This window comes from Vidua macroura, chromosome 2, assembly GCF_024509145.1.
Source record: "Vidua macroura isolate BioBank_ID:100142 chromosome 2, ASM2450914v1, whole genome shotgun sequence".
In the NCBI taxonomy this organism is placed as follows: domain Eukaryota; kingdom Metazoa; phylum Chordata; class Aves; order Passeriformes; family Viduidae; genus Vidua; species Vidua macroura.
In genome coordinates this window covers 102,331,988-102,345,537 of record NC_071572.1, presented here as the reverse complement: position 1 = coordinate 102,345,537, position 13,550 = coordinate 102,331,988, and the positions used below count along the sequence as shown (strand labels likewise).

General features: G+C 35.5%; 1 protein-coding gene across 2 annotated transcripts in view; it reads right to left on the bottom strand.

The window, feature by feature from the left end:
* The window catches only part of VWA8 (von Willebrand factor A domain containing 8), a 179,730-nt gene that overhangs the window by 142,928 nt on the left and 23,252 nt on the right, over positions 1 to 13,550 (bottom strand). For both annotated transcript variants that reach the window (XM_053970435.1, XM_053970436.1), the window contains exons 3-4: positions 12,278 to 12,408; positions 10,045 to 10,155 (exon numbers count right to left, since the gene is read on the bottom strand). In XM_053970435.1, coding sequence (XP_053826410.1) covers positions 10,045 to 10,155; positions 12,278 to 12,408 — 242 coding nt within the window. The remainder of the gene's footprint in view (positions 1 to 10,044; positions 10,156 to 12,277; positions 12,409 to 13,550) is intronic.

Sequence of the window (13,550 nt, the reverse complement as noted above, 5' to 3'; positions counted from 1 at the left end):
GAACTAAGGTGAGGTAGTGAACACCTTTTGTGTGTAAATCATGTTTTCTTTTTTTTAGTATACTTTTGTTGCTAATATTGTTGCTTTTACTGTGCATTTCTTATTCCATTGCTGTTTGCTTTAGGTAAATTGCTATCTCAACCCACATCTTGGACTTTGTTCCTCTCTCACCAGAGGGGGAAGGGGGAAAGGGGAGAGGCTTATTTGCAGTTTAATTTCTGTCTGGTGTTAAACCACCACAACACTAAACAATAAGACTAATCAAGATGCTTCAGTGCAATTTAGAAGCATAACTTAAAACTGGCAAATTAGCCATGGAGTAAACTTTTCACATCACTATTAAGATGGAAACAATTCCTTATTATCAATGTATCTAATCTGGACTCAGGCAAACATTACTGAAAAAAAGCACTCGAAAATCCTGGTACAGATCTCCAGATCAAGTTCCCATCTTAGAAAGACAGCACTTTTATATTTAGCTTCATAATCAGTATCAGAGGAACCTGGAATAAGCCCATTAAACAAGGACTAAACCTCAAATTATTTCTCTTCCACTGAACCACTAATTCTTCAAAAAAAGCAATTATTTTTTTTCTTCATTCAGGACATCATACACTACCTAACAGGCAACATAAAACACCTCTCTCCTCATCCCATAAAATGTGTACAAAGAACAAATTTTCTACTAACATTCTTCCCTAGGAAGGTCATTGGTCATGTCAAAAATCTGCTCCAACCTGCTTGAATAGAAAACCTGAGTCTCCAGCAGACAGTCCAGTACCTGGCACGAACAAAATGCTATTCTGTCTAAATGCAGCTTGGATACATAGCCAGAACTTGTTTTAACAAACAATTTATTTGCCAAGCTGGTTGGATTCTGCATATTATAAGTCTGTGAAGACTTTATGACTGATTTTTACTAGCCAGAGGAAAATGCACATTCTGTTCATATGGTTTCAAAATATTTTGAGTATCCATAGAATCTTGTTGACTCATGTTGAGACACACGCACACTATGGATGTTGTGAAGTAACAGGCTTCCAGTACTAACAAAAACCTCTCTCTTGAACTGGTTTATGAAGAAAATCTGCTGTAGGGGTAGACAGCAAATATAAGGAAGTGTACAACAATCATTAATTTCAAGAAAAAATGCTCTCCATTAACAATGCAATCCTGAGAAGCAGCTTACGATATACACTGTACTGACTGCTGATCGTCAGCTTACAGGATCAAAATTTAAAAAGTACAGAACTTGGAAACTGTTTGAAATTTTTATTCAAAATTCTGTTTCTCAGGAAAATAAAATTTTAAATTATCTTTGCCTACCTATATGCATATTTTACAATCAGATTCAGGAAAGGTTGAATTCACAACCATGTTTTTTTATTTCATAATCAAAGACAACTCATGACATTGATACCACCACCACCCCAGGGCACTAATTTACTCTGATGTGCTTTTTTCCATCTTCAAAGCATAGCTGAATACTAGAAATTGTTCTCTAGAATACAATGAAGTAAGTGCACGCTTCATCTATCTCTAAAGTTTTTGTGTTAAGTAGCATAAAGTCTGCTCTTAAGACCAGAAGAGCTGAAATATCTCTCTCTGAATTGTACTGTTTCTGCATTCTGGTTGGTAATTTTTTCCAATAAGCTAGGCATACTACAAGGCATCCTCTGAAAACATCAGTTTTAGCTGTGTATTGATGGATTGGTATGGAAGCTAAAACGCATTTAAAAAACCAGAGGAAGCAAAGTAAGTTTGCAATCTGTCACTGAAAATTATTTTTATAAATGTTTCCAAGAAACAAATCTTCATAATTCTATAATGAGAACCCAGAGAGAGTTGCACTGACCCCCTCTCTCATTAGTTTTGTTCAGTCTAAATGTCTAACCACAAATTTGATGGGGAGGGGTTTATATCATGTAACCTTGTCGCTAAATCTGACATTAAACATATTAATTCTTGTTAAAAGGTCAAGAAGGATTTATTAAAAGTTTACTTTCAGATTTATTGTCAGTGCAGCAAAGGGACTATTTTGCTCTTCAGAGGACAGATGCTGCTGCCTCCCACCTGTGCTGCCAGAGCTCTGGAAAGCTGGTAACCTGGATACCTGCTCCAGAAAATACCTGCAGCTACCAGAGACTGGGAGCAGAAATACTTCACACAACACTGCTCTCATTGTAGTGGCTTTATGCAACAAATATATTATACAGAATGCTTACAATGGTTTCACACTGCACCTACAAAAAAAAAAAATTAAAGGCAAAAACACTTTAGGAACAAGACAACCATAGGCAGCCTTTCATTGACTCTCCTGTAGCTGAATCATGGCAAGCAGTGCAAAATAGGACAAATGCAGGAAGCTGTAAACCCTATTTTTTTACATAAATCACAGTGTATAAACATATGGATGAAGTTATATAGTGTCAGAACAGGAAGGACAGAAAAAAGCTCACCGCAAAGCACACACTGAAATGCAAAAACATCAGAGAAAGAAGACATTTTTACATAGACTATCAAAATAGTTTGTAAAGCCACAGAAGTTTTAACAGTATAGTTTTCACATACCAGAACTGAAGTGGTAGTTCTTTTCTCTCAGGAAAATGCTTATTGCACACCAGAATATTTTGGTTGTCCTGAAATCCATGAACAAGGTTCTTGGGGAACTCCAAAGGACTTTTTTTCAAATCTGAGCATCATTTAGAATATGATGGACCGACTACATTCAGAATTGTTTTATAATTAAAAGGCTGGAAATTGCTCAACAGTAATCAATAACTGTGTCTTTTACAGGAGCTACCTCAAGGTACATTTTTAGGGTTTTGTTACATGATGACTTGCCCCGCTCTGAAAACTGGATCCCTGTAATGACATCTCAAGCACAGCAACCATAAGAATGTAGAAAAACAACACTACAAGCATCTCAGTGAACACGAGAACTAATGAGGTAAGGATCCTCTACATCTGCAGCCTACGTTTCAGATGTCCCTTCCAATGGAATATCTTGTTCCCACCACCCACACAATATCCCACACAAACTCATCCACCCAATTCTTTCCACTCATTTCTGTATCTCATAAACATCACAACAATGTAATGTCCAGATGTCACTTATGATGAAAAGAGATCCTGAACAACCATCTGGTAAAGATAACACAAAACTTGGGCTGGTTTTGGGCTAACAAAATGGTGACTGGCTGCAGCAGGCTGACAAAACATGAACTATTAAATACGTGGTACAGTCTGTCTTCCATAGATGAGAGGTTTGAGTCCCTGTAACCTACCATGCTAACAAATATCACAAAACTCAGAGGAAATTGATATCTTCTAAATTCATTTCCATGAGTCAAATACAATTAATCCAACCTTTAAAATTTAAATTGTTAAAACTACCCAATAAGTAAAAGAAAACAAGGGAAAGAAATGACAGAGAAGTAGAATGGAATATGAGGAGCTTTTACTGACTCCTACTGGGGAAACTACTTTGTTAGACTTTCAAGATATGTGTAAAAGACATACCCAATGGTATGTCTCTACCAAAGACTATATTGCAAGGTATTTGTTCAGCTTTAAGGCCTCTGAATTCCCTAGCTATTGTTTTCCCCCGTGAGTTGAGCAAACTAGAAACCTGTTGAGCCACAATAAAACAGATGACTACTTACTGGACTGAAGTAATTGAGTCCTACAATAACAAATTTATTCTGACTGTTCTTACAGATAGGTGTCACATCTGCCAATTTCCAGTCACCTGGGACTTCCACAGTTGACAAGGACTGCCAGTAAATGACCGAATATGAGAATAGGCTTTCTCCAAAGTAGAAATATCAGCAAAAAACTGCAGAGTAAGATAAAGGCCTACTAAAGCCACATTCAGCCACTTTAAAAGCTAAAATGTCACATTTTAATGAAAACTTAATGCTATCTTTTTCCTTAAATATTTTGAAAATCTTATGTTAGTTGTTTAAAATAAAACATATTTAATAAAAAAGTTACAAATGTATAATGCCATTCCAAGATGAGACAACAAACAGGCCTATCATTCATCAAAAGAGTGTATTCTATCTTTTGTTACAAAATTTTTCACTTTGTAGATGATAAGCTACAGTTCTGCATTTTTGAACTTAGGCCACAAATACACTGAGTTACACATATTCCAAATGTGATGTTCATATTTAATGAAAATAGTAACTAATATGATTAATCAAATTTAAAAAGTAACTTAAGAACTAATTCAACCTTTTTCTCCCTCTGTAATGGAGCAGGGGGCTACATCTTCACTATTCAGCCTACCTCCCCACTGAGTTAATCAAGTGTTTTCTGGGTAGATTTTATAGCTATTTTTCTCCTGTGAGTTTAGCAAAATTACAGAGCAGATACTGTTATCCACTCCTTTTTTTTATTTAAATATCCACAAAAGACAGAGAAATTGCAGTATACAGGAGTGCTGTCAGCTAGGCTAGCTAGCATCCAAAGAGGGAATCCAGCAGTCTGCAGCAGTTAGTGTTTCAGTGAGGATGAATGGCCTGAACTGGTGAGCATCTATTTCATGATGCTATACCATGGCACAGAATGAAAAGTAGATAAAGGAATAAACTGCTGAATTCATTCGTGTTTTGAATCAGAAAACTTGGCTAGAAAAGTTTACCCTAGGAAGTGAATCAACATATGATGAGAGCATAAATATGTAAATGTGACAAGAACTGGAACAGTCTTTCATTTCAGTCATTGATTTTTGTTTCCCCAGTCACTGATTTCACCTTCCTTCACGCAATTTTATTTTCCATTTTTGAAGTACCACACGTCAAGTGATCTGGTTTTACTTCCATTACCCCTTACCCTAACACGACAGTCAGGTGTTTCTGCAACAGTGCCTGCAAACTGTATTTACAAGAAATTATATCCCTGCCTTGGCAGGGTCCAACTATTTTAGCTGCTTTACAGCAAGTATCTTAGTATGAGAACCAGTTACATCAGGTACGCAAAACATTTTGCCTTGTGGCCAGAAACCAGGCCTAGCAGAGGGCAAACTGAGTTTCTTAACAGATTTATTAGTAAAAAAAAAAATCTACAAAGAAATAAACCTAGGCAAGGTTTATCTTCTGTACAGGAATAAGAAAGGAGGGCAATTTAAATTTTTCTTCCTGATGAGCAGCAAAAAAAAAGAAAATTAAATACTTGACAGATATCTAAAAATTATGAAGTTAATTATTACTCTTAAATCACTTTGACTCAGAGCACCATCCACCAAGTCCATATTGCCTATGGGTATTATGATCCCACATATTACAAAATATTGCTCCTTTCCCCATAGCAGGAAATAACAGCTGAAAAGGAAGTGGAATATATGTGTAACAGATATGAACATAAGAAAAAAGTATCTCACACTTCTTATAAGGAATTATAAATACATGATCCTAATTTTCCTCACATTACATCACAGACATTCATCTATATGCCTTGTACATCAAAACAAGATACTAGAGTCTGAACTGCTAGACTAACAAATCTAGTTGAACACTGACACTTTAAGAAACATGAAGTATTGCAAATGATTATACCAAAATCACTTCTACAAGTTAAAAGGCCACCATACAGAGCCCTTTAACGTGCATTTTTCTTTTAGATAAAAGATATGGTATGTCAACATCAACAAAGATTAATTTCATCCAAATACTGTTGATTTCTACCTAATATTTCCCTCTTTGTCTCCAATGTTGGAGAAACTAAGAAAATGAATGGGAACATTCACACTTTTGGAGTGCATTGCTTGTCTCTTCTTTCTTCAGACTTCACTATCTTACTTCTTGTTCTAGGTACACAGATACTGCAGTGTTAGTCAGTCCATGAAATTATACTTTGCAACAATGTGGCTGTGGCTAACTTCCCAGCAGATCAAAAACCCACTGTCACCTCCAAGGCAGTAAGTTAATAGATCACAGAATCACACAATTTTCACTCAGTGGTTAATTTTTGTTAAAAGCTGAATCATTCTTACACATCTCTTTAAGAAAATATGTAACGTTTTTTATCTGTATACACAAACATACACACATATGTGTATACACACACACTCTCAAATATTACAGTCTCACTCTCCAATATGATTATAATTTCATTCAATTAATCTCACATCTTATTTTATAATTCCCTTTCTAATCTGCTTTGATTAAAAGAAGCCAGACTCCGGACTGGGTAGTGCTACTCCAGGGGATTTCATGTTACGTTCATTTTACAGACAGTATGGTTTAAGTTGTCATTTCTGTCACTCTGGGTGTTTGTTTACCACATGAAGTGTTTCAAGCCACATCAGAAGATTATTCTTCTGGTATCTTGACAATCAATTTTACATTTTGCCATTGTATAACTTAGTATGCTGGTGCAGTTAGGGATGTAAAAGTATTGTATTAAAAGGAGTATGTTCACATAATTCAAAGACACTGCAAAACAGAGTCTAACTTTGTACATTTAATGTAAATGCTGTAAGATAAAGGGTAAACAAAAACGGGCATTCTGGACAAAGTGGTTTTCAACTCAATACTGGAACAACACACCTCTCAAGCACTAACAAAGTAGATTAGCTGCTCTCCCAAATTCACCTGCTACATTAAAAAAATGTAGGATTTCCTTAGATGTAATAATTACTAATGTAAAAGGCTGTAGTAATAGGAATTTAAACCAAGGATGAGACTTATGTAGCTCTACACACAAAATAAAAAGCAAAACTATATAGAAATGGGGGAAAAAAGATTAAAAAAAATCAAACCTAATTCCCTAATTTTTGGAAATACAATAGGCTATTAGAATCGTCTTACTGGTTCAATGAAATTGGCAGCTTAACTGTCAGAGTTATAGAAGCAGAAAACCACTTTGCAAGACAAGTCTTCTATCAATAAAAGTAAAATCGGAAGGTACCCTTGGAATACTTCTGTAATATGAAGTAATTCTAATTACTTGATATACAACATAATTAACCCATGCAAGAAATTAAGATAATAAAACCAATAGGTTATTTAATTAGCTCAATAACAGCAATAATGACAATGTTGAGGCTTTTAACAGTGAATTAACAGCTGAAAGCCAAAATTAATGGCCCCAAGTAAGGACAAGCAAACAGGATTTTCTGCTGTCAGTACATGAATTAAAACAAATAATTTGCCATTACCTCATCACAATTTCTTTATTTTACATTACTCTAATTGGCAGTGAATTTGACAATTCAATGTTTACCTTTATTTTAATTATCTATTAATTTATTTTAATTATCTATTAATTAAACCTTTATTAATTATCTATTTCTGAGGTATAAACCCTTTTTTTTTCAGCCTTCATCAGATATCTCTTCTAACTACCTAACTCCAACTCTCCCACTTGATTCACTCTAGTACTAAAAACTGCTGATATGCAAGAATATTTGAGATGCTGGCCTTTCAATATGGAATTTCAAGAACTACTTCCAAATGACTGCCTCTCAAATATATTTTAATTAAGTATCTGCAATCATATTCTGTAACTTCATTTTAAAATATAGCAGATGTTTTGAAATCTCTGAGATAATAATTTACAGCATTTAATCTGTCACGATTAAATGTGGAGCTATAAACAACTACAACATCTTAACAGCCACTCCGAGATAACTTTGCAAACCTTTCTGTGTCTACAAACCCGATGAGCCACTAAATTAAAGTTCTTTCTGGTCACAAGATGCCAGGTTTGTTATAGTATGTTATTATTCAAAGTGCAAAATAATTACATTACTCTATTATGACTTGCTTACAAAGAGCCTCATATATCTTAAACAACAGGTAAGTTTTATTGAACCTGTAGAATTCAGACACAGGATGCCCTGGAAACCAGACTTGCAAGCTCTGCTGTCTTCTCTTGTGTGACATGAAGAGCAAACATGAGATTCTACAGGAAAGGAAATGGTACAACAATCTGAAAAGCAGAGTCTACTATCTTCAGTCCCTCACATGAATTCACCTTCTCTTTGTCTCAGCTATGCCAACTGGAGCAATCCAAGCTCTTTAGGGAATATTTTGTTAGGGCTTCCTACTGATACCTTTCTCAGTTAATGGTTTGTAGTTTAAAGAAGAATAGTGTCTGGCTTCTGTAATGCTCTTAGTACAGCATCTGCAAACCTCAAAATCATTAAATTAACTCATTGAAATTCAGGCACCAGTGTAATCTGTAAAACTTTATAGCTCAATAATAGAACAGAATAACTAGAGCTATGATAGTTCTAAACTATGTAGCATATTTTATTCATCTAACTAAAATGCAGGATGAGAAAACTTAAGCTGGAACATCACTATCTATGAGATTAATCCTTCATATTTCACGTATTTTAGAAGTGTTCATCTAAATACCAAGTATTTATTTTTCCTAAGTTCCATTCGTAACATACATTGGTTATAAACATACATACATTGGTTATAAATATGATGAGTAAAATAGGAGCTCAGGAAAGATGCAACAGATTGCAACAGATTTTAGTACTTTGGTATCTTGCTAAAGTGAAGTCTTGGTCTGAAGTACTGCTGTGGTGGATTCTGGCAAAAAACTTTCAAATGAAAATTTCTAACTCACTGAGGAAGGTGGTCATCTTGGACCTTGATCTTAAGAAGCAAATCTTCCCAGAGTGTTCATGCTGGAGTGAGATGACTCAAAATCGATTATCCGACATGAGGCTGCCTCACAGGGGGATCAAGTTCTACAGACAAAGACGTCAGTAACAGACCATCTCACATCTCAGACAGCTTCTTACAGTCCTCAACACAGTGGTTCTTACAAATGTTAGTTAATTAATGCTATTACACCATGGGTCAATTACCTGGACTATCCTGTACCAAGTGTGAGGATAAGGCTGCCCATAACAGCAGACAGGTGTGGAGCTGACATTAGTCCCTGAGTTAATCCCACAATCTACACAAGTGCTCTTATCCTCTGGTAAATGAGAAGCCATTTACAGCCCTAATACACAGTACAGTGCTTCAAATTATCTCCTATTGTGCAATCCTTGCATTTCCAGGTAAGCATGAAATAATTTGAAGTCCTAGAAGTAACTGAAATAAAATATATTTAGATTAATTGTTAATTCTTCATTCTGAGGATCTTCCACTGCTCAAAGCCATTTATTGTCGTTTCAAGAAAATCTGCTTAAAGGTTTCTTGAAAGTTTGGGAGCTGAAGAAGAGATCATTGGGAATTCAAGAAAAAAAAAAGAAAGGAAAATGCTTCTTTAAAAGAGAGAACAAAGCTTTCTGGTTTTCTCTCACAAACACCTGCATGATGGTGATATCATTAACCTCTATTGCATCACCAACCAAAAACTCTTTAAGTTCATACTACATCAAAGGAACTCACCCATCTTATCTAACCAGAAACCTAACTTCCATAAAAATTGTAGGTATCTAGGAAAACAAACATTTCACATGAAGTGTGTATTTTACCTGCATAATCGGAAAGGAAACATGCCCCTGTTAACTTATGAAGAGAAATCTTACCTAACCCAAGTCAGTCCATGGCTGTGTCAAATCAGCTACTGGTCTGGGGCAATGTGGAGGGCAGGAGTATTTAAATCATTATTTTATTCCAGATCAGCAGTGAGGTTTCAAATCAAATCTCCCTATTGTCTCCCTTTACTGTGCTTGGATCTCACAACACAGGGCAGTCATAAAACACACAAACTAGATGCTTTTACAATTAAACTAGATCAGAAGATTCATTTCAGGAATACACCTAATGTGATGCAAATTTTGAGGAAGAGACATACGAAGGTAGTGCTTATCTAACTTGCACAGAATGGACCTTACTCTTATCAAAAATGGTCTGTCTAAATCAACCCTGTAGTATGGCTAAAAGACCGAGTAATCTTAGATTTGGGTAAAGATAACATTTATGATAATCATGAGATTGTTGTGCAAGAAACTTTCTACTTGGATTAGAAACATGTCAATCCACATACTGATTTTTCATAAGATAAACCATGACTTCCTTCAAACTACTTGTGAAAGTTACTAGGTGGTGTATGACTACAACTTGCCTGGTCAAGATAAAAAGCACTGCCATCTCGGATCTCTCGTCGCTGTTTGAGGTCAGTTTCTGTGGTGTCCCTCGACAATGCAATATATTCAACCTCCCGCTTTGTCAGCTCCTGAGGACAACAGGCTAAAGTTATTGCAAAAATAACACTATAACCCAACTGACTGAACTTTAAGAATACACTTAATGGTGTAATTGTACAAAAAAGCTCTAGGCAGCAGCACAATGATCTGAAATAACTCTGAACAAAATCTAATATCTCTTATTTTTAAAATGTTAACAGTGTGTTCTGACTCCAACAAAATGGTTTCAATTTCTGCTCAATAAACTTTTATTTTCCCCAAACCTACTCTAGAAGAGCTATATACTCTTTCCATTGAACATCTGTAACATCCTGTAGGTTAATCTTCTGGTTCCAGACTCTGAAAAACATCCAGCATCTACAAATCACAAATAAAAATCAGAAGTTTTCTGTAAAAGATTGAAATGTTCAACTCTCACAGTTCAGTAACACTTCAGTTGTGATTATTACCTGCACATGCTCTGCCAGTACACTGATGAACTATATTACTCTTATCCTCTCTTCCTTGGCTGTTGTGAGATGCACTCTGCATCCGTAAAACTATAGGCTATTTAAAAAAGGAGAACCCTTGGGTTATTGTTTTTCTTATTTTGATAATATATGAGATATACTTAGAATTTGCTCTCTTAAAGGAATAAAACCAATTCTCCCATTTATTTATAATAGATATTTCTGCTACTTCCATATCTGGGTTATCATGCATTCTGCTTAGGAAACAGATTCATAATGAAATGCTCTTAGCCCTTATTCTTCAATTAAAGATGTCATTGATTTAGCAGACCTCTCTTAACAGGCAGCTTTCAACTACAGTTGTATGAAAAAATAAAGCAAATGAAACTAAATAAAAAGCAAATGAAACCAAAAAAAACCTATTTTTTTCTATTTTTGCAGTGCCTATTGGGTTACAAAGCCACCAAAGCCAACCAATGTTGCAGGTAGATAAGAGTTACACTTTCTTTTCATTAAAGGGGGAAAAAAGAGTGGTTTTCAACAATTAGCCCTGTGTAGGAATGCATAGTAGCTTTCAGCAACAGCAAATAGAAGCTTTCCAGACTTATATATTTTCATTAAAGGCACCACAGCATGTATCAGCTCACATGGAAAGACCAGCCATCACATAATTTTTTGGTTTGGCATTGAATCAGTAAGCTGCAGCCTTTCTAATAGATATCCAGTGCATACAGTCTGTGGCATAAATAACAAGACACATTCTATATCCTATGCCTGGATATTAGGTGTTTTTCCAAGTTTTAGGTTATACCAAACTCTTATCATTTACTTTAAGGACTGCATCAAACTGTCAAGTAGCACATCTGGTTTGCTTATTAAATTAAAAAATCTTTTCTCTCCTTTATAAAGTTCAGAATCTTGTACCTTTCTCCTCTATGCTTTACCTCAGGGAGCTAGCCTTTGAATTAGCATATTTTGATTTTTAAAGGAATGTCTGATCTTTATGACGACTTTTTATACACCTCCATTTGTGATCCCACTGCTCAAGCAGATTCCAGATACAGCTCATGGCAAACCTGGTCCTACCCACATCACTTTTTGGGGCAGACATCCCCCTCTTCCTGATCATTTAACGGCACTGATTTTTTAAATGTGAAATTTTGTACATAGTGCTGCCATGGTTCATGCAGGTGGCTGTAGGCACGTCCTTCCCACATTCCAAGAGAGGATCATACACGCATCTACTCTTTCTAAACACTAGACTAACTGTTCCCAAATGTTTCTCAGAACACTTCTCTCCCTAATCCTTTCCTTCATTTCTTTTTTGCTGTAATGAAGCAAAAACGATTTGTTTGTAGCACAAGGCAGATATCTTAATCTTCTAACATACATAATGCTGAGAACAAACTGTTTCTCCATTTGTGATAGCATATGGTAACACAGTTTTCCAACTTTTTTTTTCCCTGGAGTTTAAGCAGAAAAACATGTATTAAAATGTCTGTACTTTCTATTTGTCTGTATCAAAAACTGAGCTTTGGAAAGCACGTTTATGAAAAAACTTATTTTTCTTCTATAACTATGCTATAACTTCCTAAGTAGCTTGCTCTAAGATTTTCTAGGACTACCTTTTACCATTTGTCTAGTATAAGAATGACTGACATTAATAATGATGTCTCCAACACATTTAAACCAACATACTCACCAGATACTGCATGGCAATAGATCTCCGGAGAGGCCCAGGAGGCCCAATAAGAAAGACATCTTGACCAAGAAGATCTTTCTGCATTATCCATCTTAAATGGTGGACTACAGACTGGGCCAGAGACTCTGTCACTTTGAAACACAAAGATAAGAACACATTATTAAATTTTGAAGTGTTAGATACCTGGCCATTCAACACTTTCTTTGGGCTTATCTCCAAAATTAAAATACACAAAGCTGTACTGCACTAATCTGGACAGCTGAAAAGCAGAGAATTCCACACAGGATTTATATTAGACCACTTAACTTACATATAAAAGTTGATACATCTATCTTACCCATTGCTTTTTTTCTCTGCACAAATCCATCCTTCAAAACAACAACAAACATAAACCAGAAAAAAAAGTTGTTGATTTGTATTTCACATTAAACTGATCAACATAAAGATTGCTTTTTATTACTCAAAGTTGAGTGGACTCCCCAGCATCAATTAATATAATATAAATACATTATACATTTACACAATATATTTACAAAACATAATTTGTAAAATATTTATCCAGCCTATATCCCAATGCTTCTGTGAATTGTGAAGCTCAAATAAACCCAAAAAACTCCAATTGCACCAGACTAAGATTAGTGTTCAGGGACAAACTTAATTTGTTACTTTTTTAAAAGACAACTGCATTCTTGTTTATATTTTGACACAATAAACCACATAATTAAATTATCAAGGAAACCCAAACTTTGCCCCATCACTACATTTATACCATACAGCTTCCAAAATCACAATTGAAAAAAACCAAACCAAAGCAGATCTATTTACTTCTATTAAGAAATATCATATGCATTAGTTTAAAAAGCAATAACCTGATGATAATTAAACTAAAACTTTTATCACATGCATACAAATGTTGGCAACACTGGAAAGCATCATGCAGAAACAGCACACTGAAGGAGCCATACATCACACTCATTGCCATACATCATCCGGTCCCCAGAAAAGTCCTTCACATACTCCCCCAGCAAAGCCTGGCTCTTTCTCAGCCACAAGCAAAAAGCACTAGTGCAGGAGGAGAAGGGGAACATAAGCAAGTCAGGAGGGGGATTTATGTATGCATGTGTGTGTATGGCTGCTTTCAGAACAGTCTGACAAGACCAATGATGAGGTTTGAAGCCGAAGCCTCAAGGGCAGTGACTAGGATGATGAAGTGCAGTAAGAAAGGAGCAAGAGGCCATGAAATCTTCAAACTAATACTTGGTTATCCGCCTTT